At 42.0% G+C, this 15,956-nt stretch overlaps 1 protein-coding gene across 4 annotated transcripts; it reads right to left on the reverse strand.

The window, feature by feature from the left end:
• Positions 1-3: 3 nt before the first annotated feature.
• Positions 4-15,935, reverse strand: TCP11L1 (t-complex 11 like 1). 4 transcript variants are annotated; one of them, XR_002114813.2, is made up of 11 exons: positions 15,840-15,932; positions 13,538-13,700; positions 11,229-11,361; positions 8,995-9,115; positions 8,222-8,442; positions 7,190-7,326; positions 6,559-6,755; positions 4,701-4,882; positions 3,781-3,953; positions 3,150-3,576; positions 4-2,274 (listed from the first exon to the last, which is right to left on the reverse strand). XR_002114813.2 is itself a non-coding variant. In XM_010710680.3 (10 exons), exons 2-10 carry the CDS (start codon positions 13,686-13,688, stop codon positions 3,341-3,343), a joined length of 1,551 nt encoding a protein of 516 aa, XP_010708982.1. In that variant the 5' UTR covers positions 13,689-13,700; positions 15,840-15,932; the 3' UTR covers positions 4-3,340. The 4 variants fall into 4 exon arrangements, 3 of the variants coding, with proteins under 3 accessions (XP_010708982.1, XP_010708984.1, XP_010708983.1); XM_010710680.3 differs by having other exon boundaries at positions 4-3,576; XM_010710682.3 differs by lacking the exon at positions 3,781-3,953 and having other exon boundaries at positions 4-3,576; positions 15,840-15,935.
• Positions 15,936-15,956: the final 21 nt, after the last annotated feature.

Here is a 15,956-nt window from a genome sequence, read left to right on the forward strand (position 1 = left end):
TCATGCCTCATTCTGCTTTTATTCAAACACAACAAATGACTTTTTAAATACTACTCAGCAACTTTGAAAGCAATGTTACCAAGAATTAAAACCATCACAGGAAATTGATCAGAGCGTACATACAGGAATTCGCTTCCTTTTCAGTTTTTCTAGAGGAAACAGTATTCCTTTACTTGGAATTCCAGGACTGTTTGAAGAAGACACCCGTGTAAGACAGACTAGTTACAGGTCTGTAATGTGGGCTGGCCAGGAGTACAAGCCACTGCAGTCTGTTCCTGGACGCCTGCGTTAGTCCTCCACTTAATAATGTAAAAGCTAAATGGTAGTATATTCGCTACTGAGGTTAACTGGCTATTTTCAACCGAGCTAATAAAAAAAAAGCCATATGAACTTTTGAAGCAGTTACTATATATACTTCAGATTTTAACTTGTCATTGACTATTCAGGACTGTGCTCTCCTGAGACAGTAAGAACGCCCGTGATGGACAGGGAATTAAGGTGTTCAGACAAGCTGAAGGACATTCCCACCACCAGCAGTAGAGATAACCGTAGGTCATTGTTCCTATCCACCAGACTGAAAAGATGGAACAGCGCACGTATAAATACTGACATAGAGGTAAGGTACAGCAGCCTTATCAATCCTAGTCTTTTTTTTTCTTTTTTTGCTTTGTCAGTTCATTACATCCGCCTATTTCTTTTAAAGACAATGCAGAGAAACTTTTAGTCAATGACATTCATTAAAAAATGACCAGGGAAAAATCACTAATGTGATTTTTCGTGGGAACCTCTTACAGTCTCTTTTAGATCTTTCCCTGTTGCCAGGCCTACAAAAGCTTAAAGAAACCGAGGCACTCCAGGTTTCCAGTCTGTAACCTCCAAAGGCAAGCCTGGAGCCGGGTGTGAGCATTGCACTTTTTTCTATGCTAAGCCCAAGAAAGATCCCAACTGAGAGAAGAGACGAACTGACTGGATATACCCTGTGAGCAATGCACGTGCGTGAGCAGCAGCACAGTCAGTGCTTTGATGTCACGGCAGGCTGGAGTTGGCAGCCACAGACTGGGAGCACTCAAGTAAGTACCATTTTATGTGTCCGTAACTCGGTCCCAGTCATTCTGCCATCAGTCACATACTTTTCATATGCCTTTCTAACCACTGTGCCGTTCTTCCCCACACCCCTGAGACCAGCACCTAGCAACATCCAACAACTTCTACTATGCTTAGTATGGAGGCCTTTAAAAGCAGCCTCTAGGGAACAGTACAATGTAAAATAACAGCAGTCAGTTCTAAACTTCAGCAACTCTCAATTACAAAAAGGAAAACAGGTTTTTCTGTTTTGTACTGTTTTTTAAACTGCAAACGTAATGTTTTGGGGAGTTCCTTTGTTACCCAGACCACTGAAAGAATTTTTTGGAGCTGCAGAGCCACAGACTGTATTTCAAGATGGATTCTGGACTAACAACAGTAAGTAGCTGCAGAAACCTTGAAGACCTCTGTAGTATCCTTTGACCATACCAAAAACCCACTCTGCTTTCTGTTGGCTAACCAACCTACTTCCTTTTAAGTTACCAAAGACGTATGCAAAGACACACATCCACGTTGCTATTTAAGTAAACTCGGCCAAGGGAAGAGAAATCATTTGTCTGAGCTGTGATCTCTTACTACAGAGTTCTGCTGTTATGTTTTCTTTTCCCCTTGGGAAATGCAGGGTTGTAATGAATGAGAAAAAAAACCACATTATAGTTGCACGGGCTAGTACCGAACAAAAGCTCTTGCTTAACCTACCTGCCTCTGAACTCACAGCAGTTATGTCCCTGCTGGCATTCAGAAGAAAGCCAGCAAAGAAAGCACCAACGCTGACTCATAATCAAGTGCTTTCTTCTAGATGGGCTGTTATGTTGGTTGACTAGTTGATTAATAAAATGAACCTGGATGTCAGCAATAAGAGGGCCATTTATTCATTTTACATAACTGGTTTTGGTTTAGTTTTTTTTTTTTTAGAGAAGACAACATTTTGTTTTGGATACGTCTCGTGTTTTGAACGCTTACTGTTTATAATTATGAACTTTGTTTTCATAAATTCATCAAATTTTGATTACTATCATGGAGCACTGCGCTCAAGAGCTAGAGGAAAACTTGAACTGCACTTACCTCCTAGCTGAGTTTAAAACTGCAATAAAGCTGTAAGATCACTGAGCTCTTCTGTGAACACTCATCTATACAACACGTAACTAATGAAATTCAAGACCTTAAATATTTAAGGTTTTAAGATCACCTCTGTAATGTAAAAAAGAAAAATCTTCTATTGAAAATATTCCTTGTGTATTCAAACTAATATTAAATAATGCACTTCCCACCATAATTTAAATTCACTCACACTTCTAATAGTGCTCTGCACTTCCTAGATATCTCTGAAGACATGACTGAAAACGCAGCCATCTTAAGTCATTAGTTTTAAAAAACAAGTAGAAGTTCTGGCCTAAAGTTTAACACACTTAAAATCCACCTTCTGAAAATGACACAGATTTACTTCAAAATTAGTATTTCACATAAAAAGGAGTCAACTACTAGCAAAAAAAAGGTAAGAAACGCCACTTTTATCAAAACGTTTCAGCTCTGCCTTTCTGAAGTCTTTACAGGAGATAAATACAGCTGCAATCTATAAGATTGCCACCTTGTTAAGTACTGTACAAAGCAGAGAACAGTTACCCAATAACCAGAAAATTTGCTACAAAAATATATTGTGTTTTTGTAACATCTGCAGGTAAACAGCAAAAAAATGCTATTAAAAATGCAGAAAAATGCTGAAAGAAAAACCTAGTAGCCTACCACACTAACCATAATGTTACAGTAAAGTGCTGTTTGGCTTTGTTTTTTGCCTGTTTAAGTTTCTCCTACCTAGAGTTTTAGCTTGCTTAAGTCTTAAAAGTAAGATCTTTTTAAAAAGCCACGTTACCCCTGCAGGGAAGGACCACTGCTAACCTGCTGTGGATGAGCGAAACTGAATTCATGGTAAATGAGAATAAAAAGCCCTAAAATGAGCCACTTAAAAACAGAGTTTGGCTGTTCAACTTTTCCTACATAGCACCTGCCTGGAAATCTTGCAGCCAGAAAACTACCACAACACTCCCTCACAAAAGTTGCATACTTACATTAAAAATGTATCTCTCCTTCATCATTTATCTCAGAACCCCTACTGCAATTCCTGTGTTTTCCTCATCGGGCAACACGAGTGATTTAAAAGGAAATCATGTTCACATGGAGAGCTGTTTTCCTAGACAAATAGTGGTGCAATTTTTCAAAGTAGCTGATAAAACTAATACTGCATTGGTACACAAAGTGTTCACGGTTCTTCTGGCATCCCTACAAGTTGGGGTTCTTCCTTAGTCAGTATTTTGCCAAGAACAGCATCATAGTAAGGACTGAAGACCATCTTGTTGTAGTTGACAAGACGAACGTACTTGACAGCAATCTCTTCCAGCTCTCTCTGAATAGGGCCTAATCCTCCAGGGACAGTCGGTACCGCTTTGTGCTGACCAGATGCAAGATAATTCTCCAGAAACTTTTGAATTCGAGAATCTGGAAAAGTTAGACCAAGAGTTTTGGTTTGTTTTCAGAAGAGACAGACAGCTAGAAAGATTCTAATCTCATGTAAAACACAGAGCGCAGCAAGCACATACTTGGAATAAATTAAAATAGAAACCCTGCATGATGTGCCACTAACAGTTGTATAAATAGAGACACTTTGTCATGTGAGAACAGAGTATTTTTGTCAAAGCGTACCTATTAGTTTACAGATGGTGTTATCAGGGTTGGCCACTGCTTGGATCTGTCCTTTCAGCACAGTCTCTCTCTCAGCTGTGAACGGTGCAAAGCCATGCTGGGTAAGGCAGCTGTTGACTTCGGCACACACCTTCTCACCAATGGTAGCCAAAGACTCCTTCAGGTTAAAGGAGCTATGGAACGTGGAGTAGAGCAGTGCTTAGCTACTGGAGTTGCTCACATTTCCCCGTCTTTTGAAAATAAAGTATCCCATTACAATTGTCTTATTTATCAAGCATAGTGGAAGAAAAGTAATCCAGATAACGCGAGAATAATAAAATATATTTTAAATATGTGAAATCATGTTCAGCTATAGCACAAGGAGATGGGATAAGCATTAAAAAAAATCTCCAGCCTGTGCAATCCACACAAGTATGAGCTGATTTTCAGTTTACAGCCATCTCAGAGTAACATGAAGAACAAATGTCAACCCACAATGTGTGGGCAGCCAATTTGTGCCATGCTGAGTCTTGGTGGAGCCCAGCCAAAACTGTGAGCAGAGTTTGCTGCTTGTACACACACAGCTCTAAAGCCATTAGTTACTACTCCTAATTATCCACGATACCAGCCATTGACATGCATTTTATTTACTGCATTAAGCAGAACATCTAAAACAACATGAACACTGCACAGCTACACAAAATCAGCACTAAGCTGATACGGTAAGTAACACAACTTTAAAAAACGAGCGTGCCATATCAAAAAAGCTGGCTGTGTATCAGTAAGACAAATAAAAACCCGTCAGCCTCAGCTAGTAAGAAGCCCCCATCACTTCCTCAATGTATTCCACTCCGTAACCAGAGTGAGGCTGAAAATGATTTTTGAGTGGAGTCAACATGAAACTACAGCTGACCGTGTGAATAGGGCTACTCAGTACTCACGGAAGATGCATCCCTGTCAGCAGCACCCTGACAATGGTTTTGATTTTCTCAGCAAATCCAGGCACATCGATGAGAGCTGCGCCTGCTGCACTGAACGTGACCAAAAGGACAGTCCCAGCCACGAGGAGCTGCTCCAGTTCCAGCTGTATTTCCTGAAAGCGGCTCTGGTCCATGAGCACTGTCTGCAGAGAACAGGAAAGCCAGCACACGATGAGATCTGTACGTTAGGCTGTGAAATGAAATGGAGTTGCCAGCTAAGACAATTCAGGTAACTCTGAGACCTTAACTCTTTCTCCCTATCTGCTGAAAGCAAATATCAAAAAAAGTCTCATGCTATTTAGGTAAGATGCCTAGTGAACAAGACAGTAATCAAAACTATGTACAAGGCTGAGAAAAGTTCAGCACAGAAGGCTCTGAAGATCAGACTGGCTGATCTCTAGCTGTCCCTTCCAGTCTAAATTATTCTCTGATCTGATCCTATGGATATAGTGTGGATTATGACTAGCTCTTCTCCAGGAGGTTGGACATACAAACACACATTTTAATATGTAATACACAATACCACTCTATAGATACATTGCAATATTCTGCTTTGTGATACCAAATACTGGTCTGTCTGACCAAATCAGTCTCATTGGACGTGCTGACACAGTGACCAGACTCAAACACTTTTGAGAAAGCTGTAAGAAATTCACTAACGAACCATTACCAAATGGTTTCCTGGGGAAAGGAAGAGCACTGCTGACATTACAGATGTTCTAAATGAAGGGAGCTTGACAGCACTAGTGGTGTACTCTCACAGAGCTATTAAATTAATTCTCAAGAAAAATGAAGGTTTAAATAGTGCCTATATTCCAGCCGACAACTTCTGAGTTCATGTTGCAAGCAAGTTTTAATCTGACAAATCCTGAAAATTCCTATTGGTAAGAGACATTACGTGTCGAGTGGTCTGAACTGGAATGCCTACTAAAACCTCTCAAATGGATTTGAAAGAACACAAAGATGATAAACTTTTCTGCCTTGTTGTTTCTATAAACATGTTGCAAAAATAAAAAAACCCCTCCATATGGACAAGGAGCTGTTTATTTTTTCCCACCATGAGTTCCTGGCCCTTCTGCTCCAGAAAAAGACATGTAATCTCAGGAAATACCACATTCTACTGAATAACAGCCACCTTTACTTTCTCTCTGACAATGTGAAGTTGACACACACAGTAGCTCCGATTCCAAGGGGGGCTGGAAAGATTTTCAACCACGATCTAAATTCTATAGCACAAAGAGGAACAGCTGAATGATGATAAAGCACCGAAGAACCAACTTCTGTATCAGAGTCTGGAAACTATGATAGATGCTGGACCAGGAGGAACAGCTACCAAAACCACAGTTTCCATATTCACTGACTAATGGAAACGTCATTTACTCAAGAACTCCCTAAAACATTTTGTTTTTTCAGTTTTTGTATTCTAGAGGAGATGTTTGCAGCAAACTCGTTAACAAGACCGTTCACATTCAAAGGAGAGCAGAGGGCTGTAGGCATGGAGGAAGGACAGCCCAATGCCAGGCAATCCTGGGACACCCAGAGTTCTGTCCTTACCTCAGGCAACTGCCATGAATCAATAAGCTATGGGGAGGAGATACACAGAAAAGAGCAGCAGCTACTCAGCAGGCAAGTATCAGGAAGAAAAGGGAAACAACTGTTGCTTTCTCAACTAAGTAAGTTTCGATACTGAAAAAGAAACACAAGAACTTTCAATCAAGAGATCAATGTTTTAGCACTGTAAATTCACAGATTGCTACATTCCAAGAGCAGAAAAGGAGTGGAACAAGCATGTAAATCATTTTTCCTGTTAGATACCTACTTCTGGGAAAGGCCTGTTTGTGTGATCCCACTTCAGCAGCTTCAGATATGCCTGATTCTGTATGGCAGTGGGGCACAACGCAGCAGCTCCACCAGCAGCACCAACAGCACTGCTGGGGGGAGGTAACTTTTTATATCTCAGCTTTGCAAGATCATCTGCTGCTTCTTGCAACCAGTCTGTGACAAGGTCTAAAGAATCTGTAGGAGATAAAAAGTCTCGTTAAGGCAATTCCTTTTCAAAGTTAGTTTCTTTTATCACTAGTTTCCAGACAAAGCCATTAGTTACTACTCCTAATTACCCAGGATACCAGTTATCGACATGCATTTTACTTACTGCATTAAGCAGAACATCTAAAACAATATTAACACTGCACAGGACACAAAATCAGAAGTGAGAAGATGCTATGATGCCCCTCATCATACTGAAACGAAGCTAACTGCCACATACTAAGTGCAGATCTACTGTTTCTGTACATTTTTCTCAAACCTCGGTTTCAGGGCACAGGCTGTCATTTACCATATGAATTTTATCAAAATTAATATTAAATCTGATTTATTTCTATGATCTACAAGCAAAGACACGCCGTTTACTGAGAGGTCAGAGGGGAAAAAAGAAAGGAACAAAGTCATACTTGGCTGTTTCTCAAGAAACTCCTGAAACTTCTTTCTTTCATATTCAGCAGACTGCTGCATTAATTTTGGCCTAATACTACTGACAGCGAAGTTTGCCATATCCATTTTCATTAGGTCTAATACAGAGAAAATTGCTCTAAACAAACAAACAGAAAAAGTTATTCAAGGCTGCAGAAGTTTAAGAGGTTATACGTACAAGATTTATTGCAGATTGCCTAAGGAAAGAACAAAAACATGCGTGGGAAACATTAACAGGATGGTTAATTTAAGAGACAGAAAAAAAAGTTTGAGCAAGCATGCGCACGCATGCATGTGCATCTCCCAAATTCCAAATAAAACTTGTTCTCCTGAAGAAAGCTCTCCACAGAATTAACTTCACTAGCCCCATAGGATAAATTCCCCAAATTTTACAATGTCGTAAGCTGAACAGACGTCTGAGTTTCCAAGCTTGCATACTATCTGTTGGCTGCCTATATAGCCAACCTCAGTGGGAAGCAAATAATGAGACCCAAGGAAAACAAAACCAAACCCCCTTAATTTCAAAGCAACATGCTTCCTGCTGGCAGTGTTTCTGCCAAGTCAAACCTTAACTCTTGGAAAGTTATCAAATTAGAAAACAAGGTTGATAAGATTTCCTCAAACTATCAGGAGCTCGAGCTATTCACCTGAGAACACAGAGATGAAGCAGATACCTCTGTGCTCCTAAGTCCAGGATGTATGCTCCTGGTAGAACTAAAAGCATGTTATATTGGGGGGAGACAGTTCAAACTGAGGGGAAAGGAAGAACTAAGGCTAAAGAACAGTAAAATGTATCCCCAATTCCCACACTGCTTTTTCTTCCCCTCCTTGCTGTCCTTGTTAAAAAATTCTGGAGCATCTCTCCCCCATCACACCCATGACCATATCCCTGCATAGCTCTTTCATTCCTATGAGGATTTGCAGGTTGCCCTGATGGAAACACCACCCACACCACACATCTCTAAAATTATTTCAAGGACACTCAGTATGACTACTATGTACCATTTCAGTACCTGAAGAGAGGAACTATTTCACGTATATCTTTCAGTTTCTTAATTTCTTCATCTCGAGCTGGAGCACAGAGAGTCCCCATCATTCCAATAACGAATTCTACCAACTTAGCAATGTCCAGAGCCCCATTTTCGGCCTCCTGTTTTATCAAATCCAGATCAAGAACTTCCATAATCTGGTTTCTTAATCTTGTATGACCAGGCAATAAAAAAGACAGAAGATTCTGAAACAGAAAGTTTTTAAGGGTGTATTAGTCCTCAGTGTCAAACACTGCAGGGATCAAAGCAGTTGTTGCGCCACTTCTCATTTAAAGTAACTGCCATCTGAAAGCAGAAGTGCATTTTTCTGAGCAAGGCCATGAAGTCATTTGTCAGCTCCAAATTCAAATGTCTCCCCTCATTCTTTGTGACGTGAAGTCACTAAGTGCTAAGTGCTTTGTAGTACTGATCATACTTGAGACTATTGCACCTGGCTTTGTCAACTCAGTGCTGGGCCATCTCAGTGGTTCCATAGCCAACGTGATTGTCATAATGTGGAGGAAACCTGGAATTATGAAACCCGCCTTGACTCATTTTACATGCTCTCCCATTTGTCTGTACATTCAAGTTGCTCTCCTCAGCTTATACAACTTACTTATGTGCGGAGAAAATTAGACAGTAGTGAAAAAGATCAAGAGCCTCCTTTATGAACAACCAAACTTCTAACTCCTTTTGCCCATTCCCATCAACGCATGTATAAAAATTCAATGATTTACTTTGGCAGCATATGACCTTACCTCTTTAATTTCTCCCAACAGTTTAATTGCATGGTCATATGTCGGTGGATCTTCCTTCAGCTGAGCTTCCAGACAATCCCAGAAAGCTTTGTGCACAATCTCTCTTACTTTTTTTTCCAAGCTGTGGGTAAACAAGACCAGTTCAAAATAACTCTAATAGTCTCTGCACCACCACATGCAGATACCTGCAGCTCCCGAAGAACAGCACGCAATAATGTGAAGATAATGTAATGGTGACTATTTGAGGACTGACAGAGAAGAAAACTATCATTTCGTCACTCAGGCAAGATAAACTAGGCACAAGATTTGGCACGGCTCATACCCTAATAAATGGTTACACACAAGCAAAGAAGGCTACCAATTAAAATCCTTGGAAGTACCTCTGAAGCATACCGCTGGAGTAATAATAAAAAAAGATAAAAATTATACCTCATCTTCAAAAGAACAGCATTAACATTACTTTGAGTAAGGGAATTTCATTAAGGAAACATAACAGAAATGAAGCAACTTCCGTGACATGAAAGCTTTTGCACTTCAACACATAAATATGGCCATTACTCCGAGTTAAAGGCCCAGTTCAGTCTGTATAAACAATAAACGAATTCCAACTGCTTTCTCCTCAAACCACTTCCCTACACGTACATTCAAGCTGTGGGAGACTCCAAACTATACATAAACACAAAAAAGCAATTAATCCTAGGAAGATTCCAGAGTGCCTCTTCAGCCAAAACCTTCACTAAACAGAGGGATCTTGGACGAGGAGCAGTCCTGGCACATCACTAAGCTGAGGCACCCTTGGTAAGACAATCTCTGCAATATATCTCTTTCTTTCATCTGGTGAAGAGATGCAAATCTGACACCGTGCTGAACAACTGCAGCCACTGTTCAGAATCTGTGAGAAAAGCAACCAAGTTACTGAAGAACTGGGTTGGTTCTCTCCCCTTCACCCCCCTTTTTTAAGGGAGGTGGAGAGAAGAACACATGGAAAGAAGAAAATTTGTTTGAAATTCTTCTCCTCTGAAAAATGTTGAGATAAATTTCATGGTACTGAGGCAACTTATGCACCATCACTGCCCATTTTCAAGTGAGAAAACCATTAGAAGGAACAAGGAACAAAAGCAGACACTGAATTGAAAAGCACTGCTTTAACTGTGGCATTTTACATAAAGCATTCCTCATCAGCCATCGCATACAAGCAGAAGACACCTGCAAGGAATTACCCAAAAGATGCTGAGACAGAAGCTAACACAAAATGGGGAGCTCTGCATGCCTTCCAAACACTTCCTTCATAGCATAGAGAGAGGTCCCAGCTCGTGGGACCATGCATCAATTGCACACAACCTGCATGAAATGTGACAAACAGTGACTGGACAACAGTGCCCTTGTCTGTGACGGTGCTCAGAACACAGATCAAATCAGTGCCCAAACTTCAAAGTATGAGAGCCTCTCAAAAGCGGAGTAGCTAGGACACTCATAGACAATGCTGTTCCAGTGGACCAAGTCTCTCCCAGTAAAAGCACCCTCACTTTCACAAATTAACCCAAGAAACACACTGTCAGCCACATCTCTCTGTATGGGGAGAAAAACAAAGCAAACAAAAAAACACAACAGAACAGCAGACAAAGCACCAGTCAATAGGACTGGGTTTGCTGCACTGGGCAGTCTGTGACCAGACATCAAAGCCACTTCTGGTCTGCCTCTCTTAGTGGGGGACAGAACTACTGCAGGTCACACAGGAGGAAAGACTCCGGACTAAAAAGGAATAAGGCCTAATCTAATAAAATATAGAAGTCTCTTTAAAACGCATATATGTGTATTCCTGGAGAGACAGACATTAAATTAAAAGAAAAAAAGCAAAGCTAAAATGATCAGTTTCATCTTATTCCCACCTGCAGTGAAAGCTTAAGTGATGCTAAGAGCATTACCTGCAGCTAAACTTGCATATTTAAAAGTCTGCAGCCTCAGGCTCCCAGGATAAGGAGACACTGGCAGAAACCATACTGCAGTTTCCACAAAACATGCCCCAGCAATTACTGCAGGAGTTTCACTTTTCACATTCACACATTCCTGAGGAAACAGAACTGTATGCTTACCTTCTTATCCTTCTTCCTAAACCTTCCCTAGCAGGCACTGTCAGGCAGAACTAGCCGGAGCCTTTATTTCATCCACTAGAGTTATTTTAAAGTTATACAAATGAGAATTTATTTCCTATATCTATTTGGTAACAATCTTACCTGTGTTCTGGTAACTCAGCTGGTTTGATCTGGAAGTCTCCATTAACAACAATTTCGTGTGCTAGTGCCATGTTGGTTACTCCCTTAGCAGTTTCCATTAACTCTTCCACTGACACAGGCCGAGGAGGGCTAGCTGCAACATACATTAAACCGTCAGACAATTACGTAGGAAAATCTGCAGAGAAGAGTCTGCTGATAACAACCATCTGAAGAAACAAACAACAAGCCCCAAAGTATTTCTTTTGAATTGCTTAACTGCATCTTTCTCTGGACAGTAGGAAGAGATGATAAAAAGACTAGCATTGCCACTGCACTATTCCTCTAATTACTGTGTAGACGCTGTCATTTCAATTTCATGTTTTCCAAGGAAGTGACTTTATTTCTAAACCAGCCGGCGAACAAGCCACCATTGACGTTAAGCAGTAATTATTTCCTCTACTTTCAGTGTGACTGGCACTTCTCCAGACTCCTTTTTTTTCCCCCCAGAAGGTCACCATCCAAGCGACAAAAGATGTCAAGGCCCAGCCCCAGCACCGATACCAACAATTTCTTCCTACGGCAGGCACTGGGGTGAGGAGCTTCAAACCGGGCCCTGGAGGACACAGGTGAGCAGAAGGAAGCATCACACCTGAAAAAAACAGGTCAGCTTCCATGAGGTAGGAGACAAAGGAAGTGGCCAACTCTAGAATAGCCTGGGAAGTCAAAAGAGAGACAGTGACACTGACAAAGGAGAAGGCTAAATTACTGGTGTCCTCGGGTGAGGCAGGCAGGAATAGCAAGGTTTATCTCTGCTCCTGCAGAAAACGCATAGCTGAACAGAAGGAGGGAAGCGCCTCTGCAGAATTGCTGTCGTTGAATTGCTTCCTCTCTCTGTAATTCATTCACTTCAACTGCAGTACAAGCACAGGAGCAATGTATTAATTCCCAAGATGAAAGAAACCAACCAGGCTGGGTTTACTGAGATGTTTTAGAAAAACCAGCACGGCTGCCTCATTCGATGATCCAGTTTGACTGGACTTAAACTAGGAACATAGAAAAGGTCCTTTAAAACTAACTGTCCTTCGCTTGTCTGCCTTTCAAAGCTGTTCCAAGTACATACAGCATAGTTCCAAGAACACATGCAGTGTTCTCATTTTTCATTACCATCTCACTCTTTTCATGCAGCACTCTCAAACCCAGACTTCTTTCTGCCTGGAGGTATATCTTGCACAGTGACTCTGAGAACACAGCAAGGATTGATATCCAGAGAATTACCAGCAGCACAGCGAGCTTACAGCTGAATGAGTGCTCTCCTGTCCAGCTGCCAAATGACTTCACTCAGTAGACACACTCAAAGCTAAGAGACTCTTTCATTTACCAAAGAATGCTCTTAAATCATGTTACTTCATTCTCGTGTTATATCTGCTCCCTTCCAGAAGAAAAGGGCTTGAGACCAGTGACTTTTTTGTGATACAATGGAAGGCAAGACAAGGCAACGCGTTTCACTTTCACATGTCCACAGTCTTCCTCCACAGAGTACATCCCCTGCGTGTAACACGACTCTAAGAAAAACATTAATCTCCAGTAATAATGAACACTGTTGCAAAAAAAATATAACACCACAAATAAAATGTTACATCCCGGGACTCTGCGGACTGAAATCTGGGGCTAGTTACGTGAGCAATTCTGTCTCTTTGATCTCAATCTCTGGAACCAAATAAACTTCCCCTTCATTTTATCTACAGATTTGCCAGAAGTAATTAGAGATCTTGCGTCTAGTTTCTGATGTTAAAAGCAGAACAACAAAGAAAACATGCCCTAGGAATAAACCTGCAGTATGACAGTCCTGAAATCTCCCTGTCAGCAGAAGTAGCATTAGGATTAAAAATGCAACTTTCCACCTCTCTGTGTCTGGATAAGAGGGGAATAAAATGACAGGGCACGATTTTGCTGATAACGGCCTTCCCGGCCCTCTGGCAGAAAAAGAGGCTGCAACAATCCAGAAGGTTTGGCTGATAATGCAAACAGCAGCATCAGTTTTGCTACAATATACTGGAGTAGGGCTTATCTTTCTGTGAGTGCAGACGCAGAAAGATCTAAGACATACGTGGCTCAGAACAATGCGGTTATTGCGAACAATGAAGTGCTGAAACAGAATGGAGGAAAAAGCACGTGTTAAAAGCAGCTTCAAAGCAAATGATCAGGAGTTGCATAATATTTAATTGCAAAACAAACCTACAGAGAACACTATAAAACCCCATCATCATCTCCACTGCAGAAGACACAGAATTGTACTTTTTTTTTTTTTAATAAAGGGCAGTTTTGCTTACACTTTGGTGTATCATCTCTATGTGAACCTGGAACACTTTGTCGTATTCTCTTCCTGACAGACTGCTCCGAGTTGTCCAAGCTCTCTTGATCATCCTCCAAAGCACTCAACTTTTCTTCGCTTGAATGCGGCTTGTGGGGATTCTGAGACATTTTCAGTTGTTTCTTCTCAGAAAAAGAAAAAAAAAAAAAAGATTAAAAAGGGAATGAATGTGTATTTTATAACATATAAGGGTTTATAACATGGCTGAGCGAGAAAACATCTTCAGTTCTTTTGACTGAGAAAAAAATTGAGAATAAAAGAAATCTTATGAGGAATTACATGATGTCATTTCCATAATGGCAGGGGACCTGGACTAAATGACTCACTTCCCATCTCACACAGAAAGAGATGCTTTCAACACAGCTACCGTTCACTTGATCTGTATTCCAAGCGAGTTCTGAAAAATCTGGAACTCTTCCCCTGCCTTACCTACTGCATAAAGATGTGATAGAAAAAGATACTGAAGGAGCAGTGAACAAACATATTTTGCAAAAAGATTATGCCAAACAAGGTATTTCCCTCTCATACAGCGACACTGAAGCATTCTGAACACAACATCCTCCTCGACTGTGATCTGTTCCAACCCATCAGAACTGAAACGCCCTCACTCCACGCTACCCAAGTGAATTAAGAAACTGAAAAGGGACTAGGGGCAAATATCAAATCATACTCCTGCAATTTCATTCCACGCAAGAGTCATGGTGATGCAAGCTGGCGATACAAGGAAGATTTCTTTAATAAATAAATAAATAAATAAATAAACAAACAAAGAGTAAATAACAGTAACAGTAATTAAAACACAGGCATACTAGATGCTAAACAATGTTTATATTACATCACAAGTACTTGCAGCATAGTCAACGATGCACTGTAAAACTGAACACTGGAAAAGCACGTTATGTTCACTTGGTTCTGCATGTCTTACCACTGAAAACTCAGTATTATACAGGAGACTACCATTCTGACTTTGATTTTAGCATGTGAGCTCTCTGGAGTAGAGAGCCAGGAAAAGTCTTCCAAAAAAAAGGAAGCTCCTGGGAAAACACCACCTTCCTCTGTCACCAACTTCCTACTTCTCCAGCAACCACCACTTTCCAAATATGAAAGAAAGAAGCTCTCAACAAGAGATGCAGCTTCCAAAGGCACCTTGCAGCTACCAGAAGACAGACACCTAGCAGTGTCAAGGACTGCATCGAAGAGGACACAACACAGACGTAAACAAGCAATCACACAGGAATATGAAACACACAGATGCTTTTTCTCCGTACAACAGCTCTAAGAACTAACCCTACTCCATCAGTGCTTCAGTGAGTGCACCACTGCGATTCTACAAGACAGCCAGAAGACTTGGCATTTAAAAAATGTTTTCCTTCTCCAGCAATGACTCAGGATCACGTCTGGCTAGACGTACAAGACACACAGCAACACTTGTCTACAGTGATGCATGATTTTTATTTTAGACAAGGAAGTAGAGCACAAAAAGCATAGGATAAATGTACACCAGAAAACTAAGGCATCAGTGCAGGTACTGTTAGGCCCACACATCAGCCCCCCGCTCTGGCTCACGCACACAAGCACTGATGTCCCAGCTCTGAGCTCCCCGTCCTCTTTGCACTCACAGCGCGTCTCAGGCAGCATGGGGCAGTGTCAGCGAGTGCACAGCTGCGGTCCCATCGCCACCCGTTATCTAAAGCACGGTGTGCTTCCCACTGGGTGCAACATCAGCTATCCAAACCAGCACAGCACGGCACAAGCGGGGCTGGATCTCCAGCCTACAGAACAGACGGTCTGCTACTGCCCACGCTCCAGCAGCAAGATCTGGCAATAAGGAAACCATTATAGGAAGAGACAACAGCAACAGCTGAAACAAAACCTTAAAACGTGACAGGTGAAAGAGAGCAGAGAAAAGCTAGAATCCAAGCACTTTCATAGATGCTTTCAGTTTCATTCAGCTGGCCTCAGTCACTCTTCCCGCTCTCTCCCACAAGGCATGAAATGAAGATGGAGCACGGCGATGACTCGACTCTCCAGCACACACTTCAGAGCTCGGCACAGCCCTCCCGGTGCCGCCCTCGCCGCCCTCCCCAACGAGGCAAGGCTGGGAGCTGAAGGAGCCCTCCGGCCCGCAGCCGTGGGGCAGGCGGTGGCGACGGCTGCCAGCCGTGCCGCCGGGCCGTGGCTTCCCCCACGCCGGGTACGCCTTACATAGCGCCTTCCAGCCCAGAAACCAACGGTTTTACACAGACTGCCAAAAAACCAACCGAGCGGACCAACCCGCGCCGCGTCCCGGCGGCGGGCAGCAGGCGGGATGCGGGGCGGCAGCGCTGAGCTCGGCAGGCCCACTTGTTGGCTCAGCCGCGCGCTCCGCAGCGCTCGAT

This window comes from Meleagris gallopavo, chromosome 5 (assembly GCF_000146605.3).
Source record: "Meleagris gallopavo isolate NT-WF06-2002-E0010 breed Aviagen turkey brand Nicholas breeding stock chromosome 5, Turkey_5.1, whole genome shotgun sequence".
Taxonomy (NCBI): domain Eukaryota; kingdom Metazoa; phylum Chordata; class Aves; order Galliformes; family Phasianidae; genus Meleagris; species Meleagris gallopavo.

Bases quoted from the DNA above. Each gene is read 5' to 3' on its own strand.
- TCP11L1 (XM_010710680.3), bottom strand. From the start codon at position 13,688: ATGTCTCAGAATCCCCACAAGCCGCATTCAAGCGAAGAAAAGTTGAGT. The intron at 6,756-7,189 runs GTATGACTTTGT...TATCTCCTACAG, and splicing joins GTTTCTTGAGAAACAGCCAA to ATTCTTTAGACCTTGTCACA. The intron at 3,954-4,700 runs GTGAGTACTGAG...CACGTTCCATAG, and splicing joins CTGACAGGGATGCATCTTCC to CTCCTTTAACCTGAAGGAGT.